Genomic DNA, 18,052 nt, shown 5'->3' with positions numbered 1-18,052 from the left:
AATTTACAGATAAATCTGCAATGTAGCAAGGAATACTATAGTCTGTGGTTCATGTTACTCAGACCTTCATCCATCCACAGCCACTGAGCAAAAAAACTGAGTTGTGACAGATTGCTGATCCAAATTTCCACACAGCTCTCCACAAATTGCTTCCATTTTGGGATCAGCATTCAGGACAGATAAAATTAACACCTTAGATTTAGCACAGGAGCACACACAGCAACAAACAAACAAACAGGCAGGCAGAGATCACAGGCTGACAGAAACCTCACCATTCATGGTGGTTGTCCACGAAGGCAGACATGGGGCTGATCTGGACGGTGTACGTGTCATTAGCTGAATATTCAAACAGCCCATAGTATGGGTTGAACAGCTCTCTAGAGACCAAGAAGAAAAACTCTCTGGAGGGTCCACTGTAGTCCAGCCTGCAACACACACACACAAAATGAGAGTACACATGCATATGAACCTTGATGACTTTGGCCGATGATTGGATCAGAGGAGGAACGCATTTAGTGTTTATGGGATTTTGCAGCCTCACAATCACGATACTTCTGCACTGGAAACAAGAGACGGGTACAGGCGTATAAAATGATTTGTTGTTAAATTTGGTGACATTTAATTTCCTGCTATTGACCTTTTTTTAAAGGGACACAATGTCTCCTTTGTTTTGTTTTATTTAAACTGACTATAAAAGCTTTATTAAGTTATTCTTCCGGTCCTAGATTCTCTCTCTCATGTACACAGTCAGCGCAGGTGAAACAATAACTGAAACATGAGGTCGATTTTCGGTTTTTGGCTGGTACGATGAAGGGCCTGTTCAGTTCATTTTTGCAATCCTGTATGCTGATGTTATAAACAATCATTCCTGCACTGTGGCGATGTGCGTTAAACATTATGCTTTGAAACTTGAGATGAGAACAGAAAACTCTACCCTGCATGAGGTGAGCAAACATCTCGTGTCATTAAGAACAGTAACGCCAATGAAATGGAGGTAAATGTGTTTCTCTGACCCGTCCTCGCCTACAAAGCTGACGTAAAGCTTGCTCCTCTGCAGGTCTTTACGGGAGTAGCACATGATCTGGTTAAAGGCGTCCTCCAGAAGGTGATCTCTGCGTATGATGAGCCTGGGGGTGCACACACACACACACACACACACACACACACACACACACACACACACACACACACACACACACACACACACACACACGCACGGTTATAGAAACAGAGCGCCAACTATAAACCACTACCGATGAAAACATACAATCATCTTTTGATTAAAATAGTCCGGACTGAAATACACTGCTGAAAATAAAACATTAAAGGAACACCTTTCAATCAGAGTATAGCATCAAGTCAGCTAAACTTCTGGGATACTGATATGGTCAGAGGGGGTGTTAATGAAATTAACAACAGGTGAACTAGAGGAGCATCAGTGAGACAACCCCCACAACACAAACGGTTTTACAGGTGGGGGCCACTGACATTTTTTCCTTCCTCATTCTTTTTGATTGTTTTTCCTCTAGTTTTGCATTTGGCTAGGTTCAATGTCACTACTGGTAGTGTGAGGTGATACCTGGACCCTAGTTGCACAGGTAGTCCAGCTCCTCCAGGATGGCACATCAATATTTTAGAGATATTTTATAAATCCAGAGGCGACAGAGACTTCGGAGTTTTGCCTCCTGAAATGTGGAACGAGTCAGGCAGTCTTCATTTGTTGCTGACTTTAAAACTCGTTTAAAAAGAGACATTTTCTCTTTGGCTTTTAATCCAGTGTTGTTATCTGTCTTAAACTCTTACCCTTCGTATGTGCCTGTACTATTTCAAATGTTCCCTAGGTTCTATGAATTAACTTATAGCTGATTAATTGCTTTATTCTTGTTCTCTCATTTCTTGTACAGCACTTCTGTCAGCTGTTATGTTGTTTTTTAAGTGCTTTAGAAATAAAGTGATGATCAATACGTCATTACAGGCTCAAGAGCAGGAGGAGATCCCGGGAGATGGGCAGGTACTCTTGGAGAGCTGGACAGGCCCGTAGGAGGCTCAACACATCAGCAGGACCAGTATTTGCTCCTTTGTGCAGGAAGGAACAGGACGAGCACTGCCAGACACATGCTAGACGCACTGTATCCTGGGTTCTTCCTGGTGCATGACAAATGCCCTGACTGCAAGAGTATGCAGGCAGTTCCTGCAAGATGAAGGAATTGTTCTTCATCTCGCAGGAACTCCTCTTGAGCATTTTGTGTGAGTCCATCCAATGCCATGAGGCTTTGCCTCAGACTGACCAGGTGCTCAGTGATGTCCAGATCTGTTAGGAGATCCCCCAGGACACCAGTCGTCCTCTCATTAGGATTATGGGGGCATTAGAAACTACGAAGTACTATTTTTAGTTGGTGCAATTCAATTTCATCAGAATGGAATAGTATCACTTTTTCACTTTGATTTTTGGGGTTTCTTTATATTCAGCCCTCTATAAGTCGTTCATTTTAATTTCCATCAAACGATGTGACATTCACGTATTACCCAGTCCATATCATTATTGATATCCAGCATGATTTTTTTCCTATTGAGGTCTGAGGTATGTTCATACTGTTCCTTTAATTCTTTTTTGAGCAGTGTATATGTAAAGCCTAAATTTAGGGTTATACCTAACGCTAAACCCGTGATGGTGTGCCTCCTGAAATTTAATTCGCCCTCCTACCGGTTTATGATTTTGAACAGAACATGCAGTTTTTATTCATAAATAACATTTTTTATTTTCATTTAGAAATCAGCATTCATTAATTCATCTTTTTGGAGCTTTTAGACCTACTTGACTTTCCCCGGTCCCTGTCCATAACCCTTTGTCTCCAGCTTTCGATAGAAGTTCCTCAGTTTGGCCTCAAAATCTCGTTTATAGGGAGCCGGGGCGCGGGCATTAGCTCTCTGGGTACCTGAGATGTAAATGACAGTAAAAAGCACAATGAATGCAAAGCAAGAGACAGAGCAAGAACAAAAAGAGGAGCACAGACAAGTAAAGACAGATAAATGGATACAGGGAGACAGAAATAAAATTAAATCTGAATGTTCCCGAGCAGAAATTGAGTAAAGCTTGAGTGATTGTGTAGACAATCAGAAATAGCGCATGCAGGTTAATCCTGGATTGTTTTGGGGGGATTTTTTTTGTATCAGACTGTTAAAGCTTTTATTAATTTTAGAGCAAATACACATCTCAGTGATCAGAGCTCAGCTCAGCATAAAGAGGTGAAAAGAAAAACACTAATAACAGCGCTGCAAAGAAAATGTTTGTTTTGAACCAAGTCTGACAAGGACGCATTCCAAAAAGCTTCTTTGAATAAAGTGTGCTGGATTTTTATCGAAACATTTCTCTTAAATGCATTGTTTCGAGAGGTGGTAAGTGCTTTGCAGCTTTTTGTGTTTTCTATCAGGGTGTGTGGCTCCCTTTATCTGTTCCTGTCTCCTTTCAGTGTCATCCTGCAGAGAATTATGACAAAATGCTGGAGCATAAGTCTGAAACTCTCAGCATCGACAGCATAGGGGGAGGATGTTTTAGCAACACCGGTGGGCTGGCAGGAGAAGAAAAAGAGATGAACAGCCTGGTGGAGCTTTGGGATAAAATATATTCCAAATATGGAAGGTGGGTCAGCGCAGATAAAACCACACATAAAAACTAAAGCCTGAAAGTACCTTGGTGCTTTTATATCCGAACGTGGATCGAAACTGGAAGTCAAGGCCAAGAAAACCAAAACTACAGACACAGTTTCCAGATTGAAACCAGGATGAAGACTCATTCTCATCTTAATATTGAGGTTGGACAGCTGACTTTGTGTGGTGGGATTAATCTTAAAGGATGCTACTTTAATCCCAAATCATCAACACACAGTGTCCAGGCAGGAGAGTGAGCTCTGTGTTCAGCATCTGCAGCTCTTAACACAGATTTGTCTTGAAATCATCTCTCGCTTTCTTTCTCTGTCTCTTTTACTTTGAATAAGCAAGAACCTCAGAGGCAAATAAAGCCAATCAGAAGTCTCAAAAGTGCAGTTCCTCTAGTGGCCACTTGAGGCTGACTCTAAAGGTGAGTCAGTCCACAGACTCCCATTTAAAAAAAGTCAAGTTTAAAGCACAAATAAACATGTTTACAGCCTTCCCAAAAATCCGAGGCATTCTTTACAAATATTATGGGATCACAAGAGCAGCAGGTTTTCTAGGTAATGGTGAAAGAAGACATGAGACTAAAATCTCCCGGACTGGACGTTAGACCAACAGATATCCAGACTCAGAAGTGTTGTTACACTTTAGCAACGTCACAGTTACATCATTGTTACTGCGCTGTTACAATGTAACAAGACAGAAGTTACAGAACAGTTACACTGCAGATACACCATAGCTGCGGGTAATTACACCATAGATACAACATAATTTTACTGCAATGACTACAACTGCACAGGAGCTACACCATAACATGTCAAAGTTACACTTGTGATGACACAGTAAATACACCATAAATATGCTGTAGTTACTCATCATTACTCATATAATTTAGGTATATTGATTATAAACCGTTAAAAAAGTTTATTATGTAAGACAGCATATACACGAACATTTTCATTTTACAGTTTTTATTATATAAAAGTGAGAATTTAATAAATGCTGGGCTGATGCAGACAAGGAGTGAGACAGAGACTCACCGGGGGAGCTCTGTGGAGAGGAGAGGCAGTAACCTGGGTGGAGTAATGGCGGTACATATGACATCACCTCCTCCTCAAATAAGCTGAAGATGAGAGAGAGAGAGAGAGAAAGAGATACACACACACACACACACACACACACACACACACACACACACACACAGAGAACACTGTCAGACAGCACAAAGGAAACGATACGCCTTCAGGCAGCGTTAGTCCTCTCACACACACACACACACACACACACACACACACACACACACACACACACACACACACACACACACACACACACACACGGTAGCAGGAATGCAATATTGCGGGTTGCTTATATATAAAATCAGGCAGGCTGCAAAGCCAGCCGCTTCACATGAGTCAGCACATAATTATGACTGTAAATACTACTTGTAGGTCAAATAATCATGTGTGATGTCCACAAATATTTTACTTCAGAGGCAAAAAGGTGACACAAGGTACCAATTTATGACATTTCATAAGTGGTGATCATTTTGACCAGCAGGCTCTGTCCCCACACAGACACACCTGCAGGACTCACCTCAGCAGTATGACGAGGTCAGCGTCACTGGAGAGGCGAGCCAAGCCGTTGACTCCCTCGCTGCGAATAAACTGCACTTTCTCCCTGCAAACACACACACACTTTAGGGGGCTAACCAGATGCAGTCCATCAAGATTAAAGGTTAAATGTGTTCAGTTTGACTGATGGCGATAATGGAGGCGCGGGAGGCCGGACTGAGACAGAGATGGAGACTGAGAGAGAGGCATACTTGAGCGAGTGGTTCCTGGCGAGCTCAGGCTGCCTTTCCTGCAGGATCTCAAATATATTGGGTTGCCGTAGAAACGCCACTATCTTGTCATTGTAGGCTGGAAGAAAAAGAGGAGAGAATCAGCATGTGTGATTTCACTTTATTCTTGCATCCACACGTGGAAGTGTAAGTCTGTCCGACTCACCCACAGGCACCACGTCGTGGTACTGACTCCGACTGGAGCCGCTGAAGGTGCTGGAGGGGCGGGGCAGGACGGGTGGGTTGGTTTGGCGAGAGTCATCCACCACCTGTGACAACAGTAAACACTACAGTTCAGGTCGCATCCTAGTTCTGGGACCGACCCACCAGTTGGGAACAACAGCAACTCAGCCACAAAGGGGTAGACCACATAAACCCACACAGCGGTTGCTGAGGGGCATAAAGCACTGAGGTTACCAACTTTCTGCCAAGTCAAACGCTACAGACCTCCAAGCTTCATATGGCCTTCAGATTAGCTCGTCTGCCTTGACATGTGCATAGAGGGCTTCATGGAAAAGGTTTTCATGGCTAAGGAGCTGCAGCCAAGCCTTACATTACCAAACACAAGTGTCAGATGCAATGCTGTAAAGCACGGTACCACTGGACTCTAGAGCATTGGAGACACGTTCTCTGTAGTGATGAACGCTTCTCTGTCTGGCAGTCTGATGGATGAGTCTTGGTTTGGTGGTTGCCAGGAGACGGTACTTGTCTGACTGCATTGTGTCAAGTGTAAAGTTTAGTAGAGGGGGGGAATATGGTGTGGGGACTGTGAGCCAGGACTTCTCATCCAACATCAGTGTCTGACCTCACAAATGTGCCTCTGGGAGAATGTCCAAAAATTCCCATAAGCCTTCCCTGAAGAGTTGAAGCTGTTACAGCCCGGCCGATATCACATTAGACGCACACATTTTCATGTGCATGTGTCAGAAGCAAACAGATGTATGCAAAATAGTCTAGACCTGGTGCAATGATGCTGGAGAGTTTGGAGCGTCTTAATACTGCAGATATAAACTGTGAGTTCACCCCATAAAAACAGCTAAACGTTATGACTGCACGTGTCACAGAGCATCATTTTAGATCCTCAGCATCCTTTACATGTTGAATTCCAGATGCTTCCATTTCAGATTTCTCCCCACAGGTAGCACTAATAGAGCGACACTCTCATTTATCATATCCACTTTTTATTTTAAACAAAGTCTAACCCAGGAAGTCATCTCATTTCTCTTTAATATTTTCTTCAGTTCAATTAGTCTACTGTCATTACAAGGAAAGTCACGAGCAGGCTCTCCTTTGTTTAACTACCTTACCTTGATATATTACTGTCACACAGTCCTGGCTCATGCCCTCGTCACCTCTCGTTTGAATTATTGTAATTATTGTAATTTTCTTTGGACCACCAAAACAGAAAACCCTGCAATCGTCTCCAAATGGGACAGAACTGCAGCAAGAGTCATCGGCTGCACCCAGTTTGCTGACCACATTACAGCTACTCTCATCAGCTTCACTGGATCCCGATTCCTCAACACCAATATTGGTCTTCTTTTTAATTTTGTGTTGCACAGGGCCCTTGAGTACTTTAAAAGGCACCAAAAAATAAAAAGTATTATTATTATTATTACTCCAAGCCACTGGTAACATCTTTGCCACTAAGACGGCTCTCAAACTGACCTCCAGCTCTCTACATCGTTCTTGCTGGTTCAGAATAAAGACAAAAGTCCAAAAATTAGACCATCTTTCTTCTTTTGCACTATTTACACCTTAGAAACCATCAGATGGGTCCGATTTGAGACCTCGGAGCCTTATGTTTGACACCGCAGCTGCAGAATCTCACACAGCTGGACACATCTGAGATTCTCCCTCTAATAGTGAGCATTACTACCTTGATAATACCTTGACATGACTCTTGTTACGAGATGCTGTTATATACACTAGAAGTGAGCTTCTGTGGCACTTTTTACTCTATATTAAAGCTGCTGTGATGCATCCTTGATGGCTCCAACACAGGTGACGCCAACATTCAGAGTTCAAACTGGCCTCTCTAAACATGCAAACCCTAAGCGTGCTCCAGGCAATGAGTGCTCTGCAGCAATGGCGAGTCTCTCACCTCCCCGGCACTGTGGCTGCGCTGGCGGCTCAGATGCTGGCGGTGGGCCAGCAGCCCGGTGGAGCGAGAACTCTGGAGGGGCAGCCGCGGGTCGATGAAGGTCGTGGAGCGACAGTTATGATCCACGAAGAAAGGCTGAGGGTTGAGGCGCACATAAACTAATCAGAAAATGTCACACGCAGCGCAGTGAAGGTGAAAACGGGCGTCATTGCGTGGCATACCTTCCCAGTGTGGTCGTGCTTCATCTCCCAGCCCCGGGGAAGCTCCAGCTGCTTATTGGAGAACATGTTGAGGAAGGTGACGAGGTCGCGGTTGTGCTGGTAGCGCTCGAAGAAGTGAGTGTCTCGACGCACCTTGCTGATCATGTGCTTCAGGCAGGTGTTGCTCGTAAACATGCGATAGGCACTCTGAGGGGAGGTCATCAGGAAGCGACAGGAGAACCAATGAGAGAAACAAGAGTGGGGTTATTTCAGTGGTATGATGCTATTTTCCTTTTTTATCTGAGACATACTGTTATTCAGGGTTTTTCCTACATGATTAGTGCAGTATCAGTACATCAGGTTTGAAAATAGCAGTGTACATGGAGTTGAATGTGGAGTTTTCTAACAGCTCAAGCAGTTAAAAAGCAGAAGTTATAAAGATCTTTATGTTGTATAAGAGGAAGAAGAAACAGATTAAACTAACGTCAACACATCACATGGAGCTAAAGGGGGCAGACTATAAGAGTCTCAATATCCCTAATATTAGTGACTACCCTGACAGAGGTCCCTTATGACCCCAGCCAAATATGTCAATGTGCTGATGTGATATTTGGAGTTCTTTATAGATCCTGGCCCATTTCTTAAAATACTACACTTATAATTTCTTCTTTCTGATCACTTTATTGTGATGTTGTGCAGGGAAGTATGACTAACTGAATGAGAACAGAGTGTGCGTAATTCCCAACATCTCCACTCCAGATGTTTGCTCAGATTTAGTTTGAAGCATGGAAGAAAGAAAAGATGAAAAACAGCCTGACTCTGATGACCTCATTGTAACGTGTTGTTGATCACTTGTCACTGATGCTGGCATACATATACAGAAGAAAAGAAAACGATCTGTAACAAGTAACAGGTGACGATGTAATCTGTCAACTACTAGTTTCTGAAACTAGGATAGCTAAGCAGAAACATGAGCCTAAATGGTTTTTGGTGACCTTGCGTATGTTAGATCTGCTCTACAGGTGTGTTGGACTGACAGGGTTTGAATGCAGCACGGTGAAGAAGTCGGGGCTGCACAGGAACTTGGCGCTGGGCGACTGGAGCAGCAGGGAGAGACGCGAGCGGCCGCTGGAGTGCGCGACGCCGCTTTCTCGTCTGTATTCTGAAACAGAAACGACATCCAGTCAAAGCCCGAGACACCAACCAAACCGACCACAGCAGCTTATGTCAGGAAAACACGCTCTAATAGCACGTGCTGAGTTTAAAGACAGTTAGTAATCACACGTCTACAACTCTGCATGAGTGATATGACAAAGAAAGCTGCTCTTCTCACATCTCTTCATAACAAATAACAGTATCATGGCTACCAGTAGCAGTTCTGAGGATGAATCATCTTCCAGAGGTGACTCATTTAATTGCACAAATGTTTCCTCGTAAAATCTCTCGTCAATGAAACCTTTAATTACTGCATTTGTCTGTGAGATGAACTAACCAGAAATGGAGTGTGGCATCAGTTCGCTTTCAGGTTCAGGAACCAGGTCGACGGAGCTTTCCTCTGACCGATCGCTGTTGGTGATGGTCCTCCTGATGCTCTGATATCTGTCATCAAACAGTGACTTTAGCTTTTCAGTTGCTCCCCAAAGGAAGCAAAGACAATGAAGCATGCATAAGCTTTCTTCTTCTGAAAGTGTGAGAACTTCTGTTTATTCACAGGTACATTAGCTTAAAAACAGGCAGATTATAAAAAACAAAAACAAAGAGATATCTGCAGGTCTCACCAACATACACAGATCGGTCTCACTGTTTTATTTAGAACCCACTTTTTATTTAAAGATAGGAACCCTTGGCTTAATCAAGGATTTGCACCACTTCACACCACTGGACACTTCCAGATGCTTCAGGTTACCTGTTATCTGTTACCTCAAAGCTAAAAAGACCAAAACAGTGGACCGTCTGGAAAATATTTCTTCCATTAGGAAAATATGTTTCTGAAAACATCTGGATCTCTTTTACTTTAGATCAACAACAAGTGATTAAAAACGTCTGTGGGAGTTTCTAGAGACAGAAATCTGAAGCTTGGTCACCCATTAAACATCTACAAAGGTGTTCAAGGAGCTTTCAGGCCTTGGTTCAGTAGTTAACAGTGTCACATGTCAATCAGTGGCATCCTGTACTCTTACTGATAATTACTTGTATCACTCACCGCAATTTAAGAAGAGGTTAACTCAGGACCCACCCACTTTTGCATCTGTATGCCATTGACTTTTTGTGTTATCTGCATTAGACGTTAATTTCTTGAGTTAAACTACAGTTACTTGGGGGGTAAACTGATTTCTTTAACGTTATCTAGATTCCGTTATCTTAAGCTCCCAGTCCTCGGAGAAAGTTCATGATTTCTCCCCTCAAAGCCCACCTGCGGTTCAGCTGCTCCATCTGCTGAATGGAGTTGGAGCGGGTCAGGCCCTGTGGGGCAGGAGGTCCGGTGGGCCGCTGCCACGTGGTGGTCCTGTTGACGTGGTCCACAAAGAAAATCCTCCCATGGCTGTCGATCCGGGCCTCCCAGTCTGAGAGGCAGTTAAAAATGGAGATAAAGCAGGTGTTTAATGGCTTGAACTGAATGTAACTGTTGAAAGTAACACACTTCAGGAATTTAATTTTTAATCTGAAATGAGGAAAATGGATAAATGTGTGTTTACGTCGGGAATCACTGCATCCATGATGTCATTCTGTGGCTGATTTGGGGTTTCAAAGTGTTTGTCAGGCTGACTCAGTGCGACGCATGTGAACAACAGATGTGGACACGGGACGGTCGCGTGAATAGAAACACACACTGCCGCACACTGAACAGTACAGGGCATGCAGACACACACACACTCACTGGGAGGCAGAGGCTCGTCCACACGTTGGTATCGGTGGATGTCGTGACGCACAGAAGGAAGTGAACGCACAGGATGTCCATTAACGTGAGCACCTGAGCACAGGAAACACACAGCACACAGAGGGAACTTTGTTTTAGCTCGGGATGAAAATGTCATGGGTTGTAATGTCCAACAAAAACTGTGGTGACCGACTTTTGGAGATTTGTGTAAACGGTACTACCTTCCTCTCCTTCTGTTTCTGTGGTAACTTGTTCTGAATCTGCAGACCCCGCCTCCTCAGATGGCTTTGCCTCGCCTTCCTGTTGTTCAGCCACGCCCCCTGCAGCCTGCAGACTCAGCCTCCTCACGCTGATCTCCTCCACCTCCTGTTGCTCGCTAGTTGGTGGCGGCGGCGGTGCTTCAGCTTCAGCAGCGGCACCTTGCCCTTCACCATCTACAGCCTGATTGGTCGGCGGTGCAGCAGAGTCTATGTCTCCCCCTGGATCTATGGCGGTCTCTGCTCCCTCCTCTGCTTCCTAGAAAATATAAGCGTTTAAAGAGATGGCAAAATAATCACAAAATCATTCAGTCACATATATACAGATATGAAAGGAGTCCATATCTCACGGCATGAGGCAGAGCTGGCTCCGTAACCAGGGCAACAAAAGTTTGACTCCATGCAAATATGTGTCAGTGCGTAGGCGTCGCATCTCAAAAAGAAACAATCATGGAAGATTTGTGATAAAAATTCAGTGGAAAATGGAAACAGATCACTGGTTCCCACTCACAGTCTGTTCCCAGAACATCTCTATAGGGACAATACAAGACAGACAAAAGACCTCCATGAGCCTGTGTACAGCATTAGCCCACCACACGACAGTGAAAGCAGGGTGGCAGTGGTGCATTAGATCTCTGTGTCCTTTAATAAAAGAACTAGAACCACAAGATCCTGCTGTTCTGTTTGAGCACTGCGGGAAAACTAATGGCACTTGGGCTGCACATTAAAAATGAAACAAATGGAGAAACTCTTCTTCAGAGGATTTAACCACAGTGGCATATTGTCATATCTGACATATATGTTCATATTCTGATGTGCTTTGGCTAAGCCTCAATGATCGAGGTGTGGCTCTGACGAGAAGCCAAGAACACTGCACGTCAGAGATGGGGCCAGCACATGCTGCTTATCTTCGTTTTTTTATTCTAAATGAGACTGAATTTACAAAATAACTGGGACCGTGAACTCTTTAAGAAAGTGTTTGCTGTGGTTATAGTGCAAGCCAGCCAAAGGATCATCTTCCCATACGCTTCTTTTTAAAAGAAGAGGTGTCGCCCCCTGCTGGGGGACAAAGGCACTTCCTTGCTTAATTTTTCAGACACTCGGTGAACTTTACTTAGTAATTAATTAAATGTACAGCAGACTTTCCACACTTACCAGCTGTCCACTCTAAAAGTGTGGGAGTGTTAAAAACTGCAGTTCCTTGAATGGCCACTGGAGGCTGGCTCCAAATGTGACTCAGTCCTTATAGACTGCTGTGTTAAAATGTCAGATTTTACAGCAGAAATAAACACATTTAACTAGAATCTAAATTTAGAGTTTAATTACAAGAGGACTGTGCTTTTAGTTTTCTTAGATGCACTAGCAGATATGTCCATCAGTGTGCCATATCCATCCAGTATTTGGACGCAGGACGCAAACCAAGCTTACTGGGGTTTCATCTGGATATGGACAGTCCTGGCTGCTAAAAACTTGGCAATGACCACAAATTATAACAGGACGTGGCAAAAAAGTCTACACTTCCAATTGCAATTGAGATCATAAAGTCATCAGCAGTGTGAAAAGCTGAGTAAGTTTCTCATATACTTTTAGCTAGCAAGTTAACTTCTTTTGCTCCCCGATGGCAGATTTAGGCAGTGACACTGTGTTTGTGTGTGAAGTGCATCTAAATTCAACAAATACTTCTGGTGTTTGGAATGAATAACTTTTTGTGTTTTAATGTTTTTGCAGGAATGGTTCAAACAAAGCAGTAAATTTTGCTCCCGTGAACGCACCACAGCGGTGGTCAGTGTGACTGGACAGCTGTCTGAAGATGAGAAGACCGTCTGGGGGGCTGTTGCCATTGAGCAGCTATCGATCTCTGATAAGGGCTCCTCGCCAGCCATCCTTCCTTGCTCAGGAGCGTCTCCACCTTCTGACAAAGCATCATGGGACGCAGCCTCTGTGAATGGAACCTCTTCCACTTCAAGAAAAACATCCTGCTCCAAAACATCCTCTAAGTCCGTGCCAGCAACGGCCTCTGCGGCAGCCTGGGCCTCGGGGGCCGTGTCTTCTGCCTTAGCACCTCCACCCACTGGCCCCGCCTCCAACACAGACCCCACCGGTCGCTCAGGCTCCTGCTGCCCCTCAGTGTCGTCTTCATCAGTACCACGGGCATCAGGAGGCTCTCCGTTCATTAGCAGCGGCGACAGGGGTACCGGAGTGATGTCATTGGCTCCGGATCTTTCTTCATCCTCGTCTGAATCGATATGCAGCATGGCGCTCAGCCTTGTGTGTGTCGGGAAACTAGAGCGCAGTTTAGGTGAGGCGGCACCCAGAGGTCGTTCACCAGGTCCTTTAGGGGCCTCAATAGCATCCAGACTCTCACTGAATGACCCTTGGAGCATTTCATGACCTGCAATGCTTTCAGTATCCCCAAATCTGCCCTCTGCTCCGATGAAAGGCAGCTCCTTTTCCAGACAGGCTGCGGTAGCGCCTTCCCCCGTGCCCTGGGAGCCCTGGGAGCCCGTAGGAGAGGGGCCTGCTGAGACCAAGCCTGGAAGGTGATGAGGCAGGTCTTCATCATCAGAAGGAGTCCCTGGAGCTCCATTCAAGGATGAAACACCGATGATGGAGTCAGGAGAGGCACCTACAGCCGGGAGAACATGTTAGTGAAAACAAATTCCAAGAAAGTGTGAAGTCATGAATATTTAACCACAGCTGAGAGGCAAACTTACCATCCGGTCCTGTCGAGGTGAGCTCAACTTTGAACTGCAGCTGTCCACTAACGTGCTCAGTGGGCAAGCGTCGACACAGAGAGAAACTGACCGGCTGGACTCTGCACAGTTAAAGAAGCAAAAAAAGAGAGACCTGTGTGTCTTTTACACTGCACACACAGATAAAGTACACATGAAGGTCTGTTTATGTGTGCGTGACTCTATGAGTGAGCTCCTACTCGCCTGTGTCTGCACATTTTCCACCTACCCGGGTATTTTTTCAATGAGCCGCTGCACAGGGATCGTAAGCTGGCCAAGGAAGCGCTTGATGATCGGCCGGCTCTTGGCAAACTTGTCCTTCACTTCAATGTAGAGGATGTCCGTCATCAGGGCCACGAATGTGTATTTCTGCAGAGAGGCAAAAGCATCGATGTGCAAAAAAAGAAAGAGGGAAACACATCATGAGTTTGATGCTAGAAGTATTTCAAAAAGACAGTCTTACTGGAGATTATGGGGTGCAAGCAGAAAACTCAAGGCACTTTATCTTTAGGTTAGCCAAAAGCCAAAAACAGACCAATATCAGTCTGTATTAAATACCAATCCCGGATGCCAGTCTATCAAAACCTGTGGCATGATATAGTCCCCTGTTTTAATATAAATGCATTTAATTAACAGTAGTGCAAAGTAGCATTCAAAAAGAGCTTGAAAAAGTTTAAACGACGTCACCTCTCCATGCCAGACGGGGTTGGTGGTGTTAGCGATGATAGCTGATCGGCGTTCCTGCCCGTGATGGCTGAAGACGGGGAACACGCTCCTCTTCCCTGGGTGGATTGACATCTTCAGGTACGGATCAGGATTAAAAAACATCCCCTTCTTCAGGCCAGTAGCACGCAGGTCTGCAACAAAACAGATGACGAGAGAGACGAATATCAAAGCAAAGGATTGTTCTCGCTCCTTTGCTTGTGCGCGGCTTGACCTGCAGATGCATCATGGCTAACAAAGGCGAGTGGTTTGGGTAAGTGAGGTGGACATCCCATTCTTTTAAACTAATTAAACTGAACCTGATATCATCATTGGGAAACTGATAAAAACTTCAGAGTCTCTCTGGTGGGGAAAAAAACCCTTCAATACCAAGGCCTCTGTGTTTACTCGAGTTTACTCTAGTGTTTCCCAAAGGGACTGTAAGACACAGATGAAGATAAGATGGATCACTCCGTTAAAATCCAAGCATCTGTTCTGGGATTTATGGTGTGGCTCTTCCAGATTTGGAAATATTTGCAAAGAGGCATTTAGCAAAACTGCTAAACTCACCCGTCAAAGTGAAGCTGATCAGTTTACGAGGATGTTCGACTCCGACCTGCTCAGCCAGCCCCTCCACCTGAGATAGAAGAGACAACATCACACTTTAGATGCTATAAAACACATGGAGCACATATTTTCCAAGGACCACAAACACACACACACGTCCTACTGAATTCACAGGAATTTAAATCATAACTGTGGACACGACTTTGAAGGTTGAGGGAATAAATTAGAACTGAACGCAGACAGCAGTGCATCAGCGAGGAGCCAAATCTCAGCATTTATGTGGGATTGATTACGGTCACAGACGACTCAATATTGAGTCATCAATCAACTGAAAAGTATGAAACATGCCATATAAACCACCGTGAGGCTCCATTATTGAGAATGATAAATAACAGGATTTCTTAAGGCAGACAGTGAGCCAATGAAGGCAGTTCATTGTTTGATAGCTCAACGTGCAGAAACGTGAAATAAATGGCTTCAAAATCAGTCCTGCATACTGAAATATCCAAAAACCACCCACATCTGCTATTTTCAGAAACTGGAGAAGGTCCACGACTCCTGAGTTAAAGCTGATCTTCCTTTCAAAGGAGCACTTCCAGGCTTGCTGCTTGCTTTAGGTCATATCCTGGAAGTCCATTCTGACCGCTTCCATCTGAGCATCTGGGATTCTCTCCTGGTGTGTCACAACCATGAGTCTTCAACTCAGGTTTTATTTTAAAAACAGGAAGTGACAAAGAACCACGCCTGGTAAAGAAGGGTAGGTTTCCATTACTGCTGTCAAAAAACTCTCACAGACGATTTCCTACTGACTCAACTTTCATGTCTCCGACTCAGCGATCAAATGGTAGTTTGAGCTCCACAATGTCCAAGCGGAAACATGGTACATCCGGTCAGGAAGGCCGTGGGAACACCATTCAGAGCTGTTAGAGAGGAGTCCTGCTGCAAAATCCTCCTGTAAAGATCTCAACTTTGCGCAGCAGCTTTGTCAGAAATTCAAGAGTTCACGTTTAATACAGAGGACGAAATTCAGCACACATACGTACAAATACCAAGAACGGGAATCCCAGGAAAGCATCCACAAATAACAGAAACAGCTGGATGCAGTCCAGAGGTGTTAAAGGATATGAACTTGAAGGGGACATTAATGATATTTAAGTCTGGTTTGTTTTGTTGTTTTATGGTTGGAGCTATTACAATCACAATAATCATAACCAGCTATCCCCACCATATTCCAGACTTCACATGTATAAATCTCAGAGTGATTGATCAGTGCGATCCCTCCCTCACACACCAGGACTGCTGGGTTCTTCACAGTGATGCACGGGGTCGTGGCTCTCAGGGCTCCGCTCACTCCGTGGTAGTACTTGAAACAGATCTTTGTCTCAGCTGCAGAGGAAGCAAAAAAGAGTTACAGCCCTTTAAAAACATCACATGGAAAAATCTTTAAAGCTCAGCTGCACCTGGAGGTTCATTCTAAATGTTCTCCTTTGATTTGGAGGTAATTTTTACACTCAGTGAGGTCTAAATCATCACTGGCGGCCATTTAGATCATTTTAAATATTTTATAGCAAGAACTGCAAGAAGTGCAGAGATACTTTTCAATAACCAACTTACGCTCCATAAAGTAGGGCCCGGGCTCGAGCCTCCACACGATCTGACCCTTCTGGGTGCCATTCACCCCTCTGTTCTTGCAGTCCCACACGTTGGATGGACTGGTTTCATCTGCAGGAGGGTAAATGTGTTAGTTCACTCTTGCTTTAGACACATCCGGCTCTTGCAGCATTTATTTTTAGACCAAAGAATGTGAGTTAAATCAAACAGCATGCTCTGCATTGTGCCGCTGCAGTGCAAAACTGTTCTGCCTTTCAGCGTGTTTAGTCTGCGGACTCTGTCTTCCAAAACACAAGTTTGCCTTTAATCAGTGAAATCCATTCCCAAAATAGCCTCCCTGTAACCTCCAAACAGAAGGACAAACTCCAAACTTCCTCTGAGTTAAAAACGGGGAGGGGGAATTCCGCTGTACGTAGCACTTTTGCGCACAGATTAATGAAGCACCAAACTCAGCTGACTGGTGGAAGTGTGTGTGTGAGCATGCCAGTGTGTCTGAAGGGGAGGCGAGGAGGGGAGGGCAGGTAGCTTATCATTGAATGTCTGCTTAGTCAAGGAAAGTGGTGTCTCCTCTGGGGTATAAGACCCCGGAGAAGGTAATGAAGTCCTGGCGGCCTTATGATCGATATGAAGTGACCTGACGCCCCACCGCCCCCAGACAGTTTTACCAACAAGGAAGGAAATGTCTGGAAAATGTAATCAGCTTATCCAGATGGGTTAAGTCTTAGAGGTCAACAGAAATTAAACTGATCGCCTGGTAAACAAGTTAAAACCATCACGAAGTCGAGTCCTTTATAGGAGTAATTTCACGCCGTCCAGAATTTACTGCCGTCTGTTGTGCAGCAGGTTTGTCTGACCTTTCCAAAACCAAAGGCGCCCATTGTTTTCTGAAGCTCATTATCCATCACTAACACAGTCCATCATGCTGATGAACAGCTCTCAGAGTTGGAGTTCTCCCTCAACGTCACTTTGTAATTATCTGGGGTAAAGAGACAACGTTCATTATTTGCTTCAGTGAACAATGAAAAGGCAAATTTATGACCGTGGCAGAGATCCCCGTGTTTAATGTGGTCAGAATATTTTTCAAAAACTATGTTAGAAACAAAAATTTAACTTGAGTTGGAAACTGGGTTCACCATGACGCAGAAGAGACTCATGCATACATCTGACCCTGATTAATGTCCTCGCAGCCCCTCATTAGGAAATTTAACGCCTAAACCACGGGGTGCCAATTTGGAGTATTATATCTGTGCACCCAGATGAAGGTAACACTCTGGCTTATTATGAGCTGCCGTGCAGCAGGTTAACATTATCATTAGGCAGTAATTTCACACTAACTTTGCTCCAAAAGGGCATTTGACTGCTGTATCCTGAGCAAAATTTGGCTTATGAGGTAAAATATTCTGTATATTTGCACAGATTCTAGCCTGCTATGTCTTAAAAGACGTGCAAGAGTGGGATACTTTTTAATGGTTACCTGTGTGTGCACCTGATGTGTGTGCTGGATCAC

General features: G+C 44.4%; 1 protein-coding gene across 5 annotated transcripts in view; it reads right to left on the bottom strand.

Annotated features, from left to right (window-relative positions):
* The window catches only part of hecw2a (HECT, C2 and WW domain containing E3 ubiquitin protein ligase 2a), a 46,821-nt gene that overhangs the window by 13,510 nt on the left and 15,259 nt on the right, over nt 1-18,052 (bottom strand). For 3 of the 5 annotated variants that reach the window (XM_004559090.5, XM_004559091.5, XM_004559092.3), the window contains exons 3-23: nt 16,549-16,656; nt 16,226-16,320; nt 14,938-15,004; nt 14,353-14,522; nt 13,895-14,034; nt 13,648-13,748; nt 12,706-13,559; nt 10,898-11,192; nt 10,677-10,769; nt 10,212-10,362; nt 9,291-9,397; nt 8,836-8,960; nt 7,820-8,005; nt 7,599-7,733; nt 5,661-5,781; nt 5,477-5,573; nt 5,248-5,331; nt 4,692-4,774; nt 2,816-2,936; nt 1,014-1,127; nt 273-425 (exon numbers count right to left, since the gene is read on the bottom strand). In XM_004559090.5, coding sequence (XP_004559147.2) covers nt 273-425; nt 1,014-1,127; nt 2,816-2,936; nt 4,692-4,774; nt 5,248-5,331; nt 5,477-5,573; nt 5,661-5,781; nt 7,599-7,733; nt 7,820-8,005; nt 8,836-8,960; nt 9,291-9,397; nt 10,212-10,362; nt 10,677-10,769; nt 10,898-11,192; nt 12,706-13,559; nt 13,648-13,748; nt 13,895-14,034; nt 14,353-14,522; nt 14,938-15,004; nt 16,226-16,320; nt 16,549-16,656 — 3,400 coding nt within the window. The remainder of the gene's footprint in view (nt 1-272; nt 426-1,013; nt 1,128-2,815; nt 2,937-4,691; nt 4,775-5,247; nt 5,332-5,476; nt 5,574-5,660; nt 5,782-7,598; nt 7,734-7,819; nt 8,006-8,835; nt 8,961-9,290; nt 9,398-10,211; nt 10,363-10,676; nt 10,770-10,897; nt 11,193-12,705; nt 13,560-13,647; nt 13,749-13,894; nt 14,035-14,352; nt 14,523-14,937; nt 15,005-16,225; nt 16,321-16,548; nt 16,657-18,052) is intronic. The other 2 variants (XM_004559093.6, XM_004559094.6) reach the window with 2 other exon arrangements.

The sequence above is a fragment of the Maylandia zebra genome, linkage group LG16, assembly GCF_041146795.1.
Source record: "Maylandia zebra isolate NMK-2024a linkage group LG16, Mzebra_GT3a, whole genome shotgun sequence".
Taxonomy (NCBI): domain Eukaryota; kingdom Metazoa; phylum Chordata; class Actinopteri; order Cichliformes; family Cichlidae; genus Maylandia; species Maylandia zebra.
Note: the sequence above shows the minus strand (reverse complement) of the source record. Positions and strands in the feature narration are given on the sequence as shown.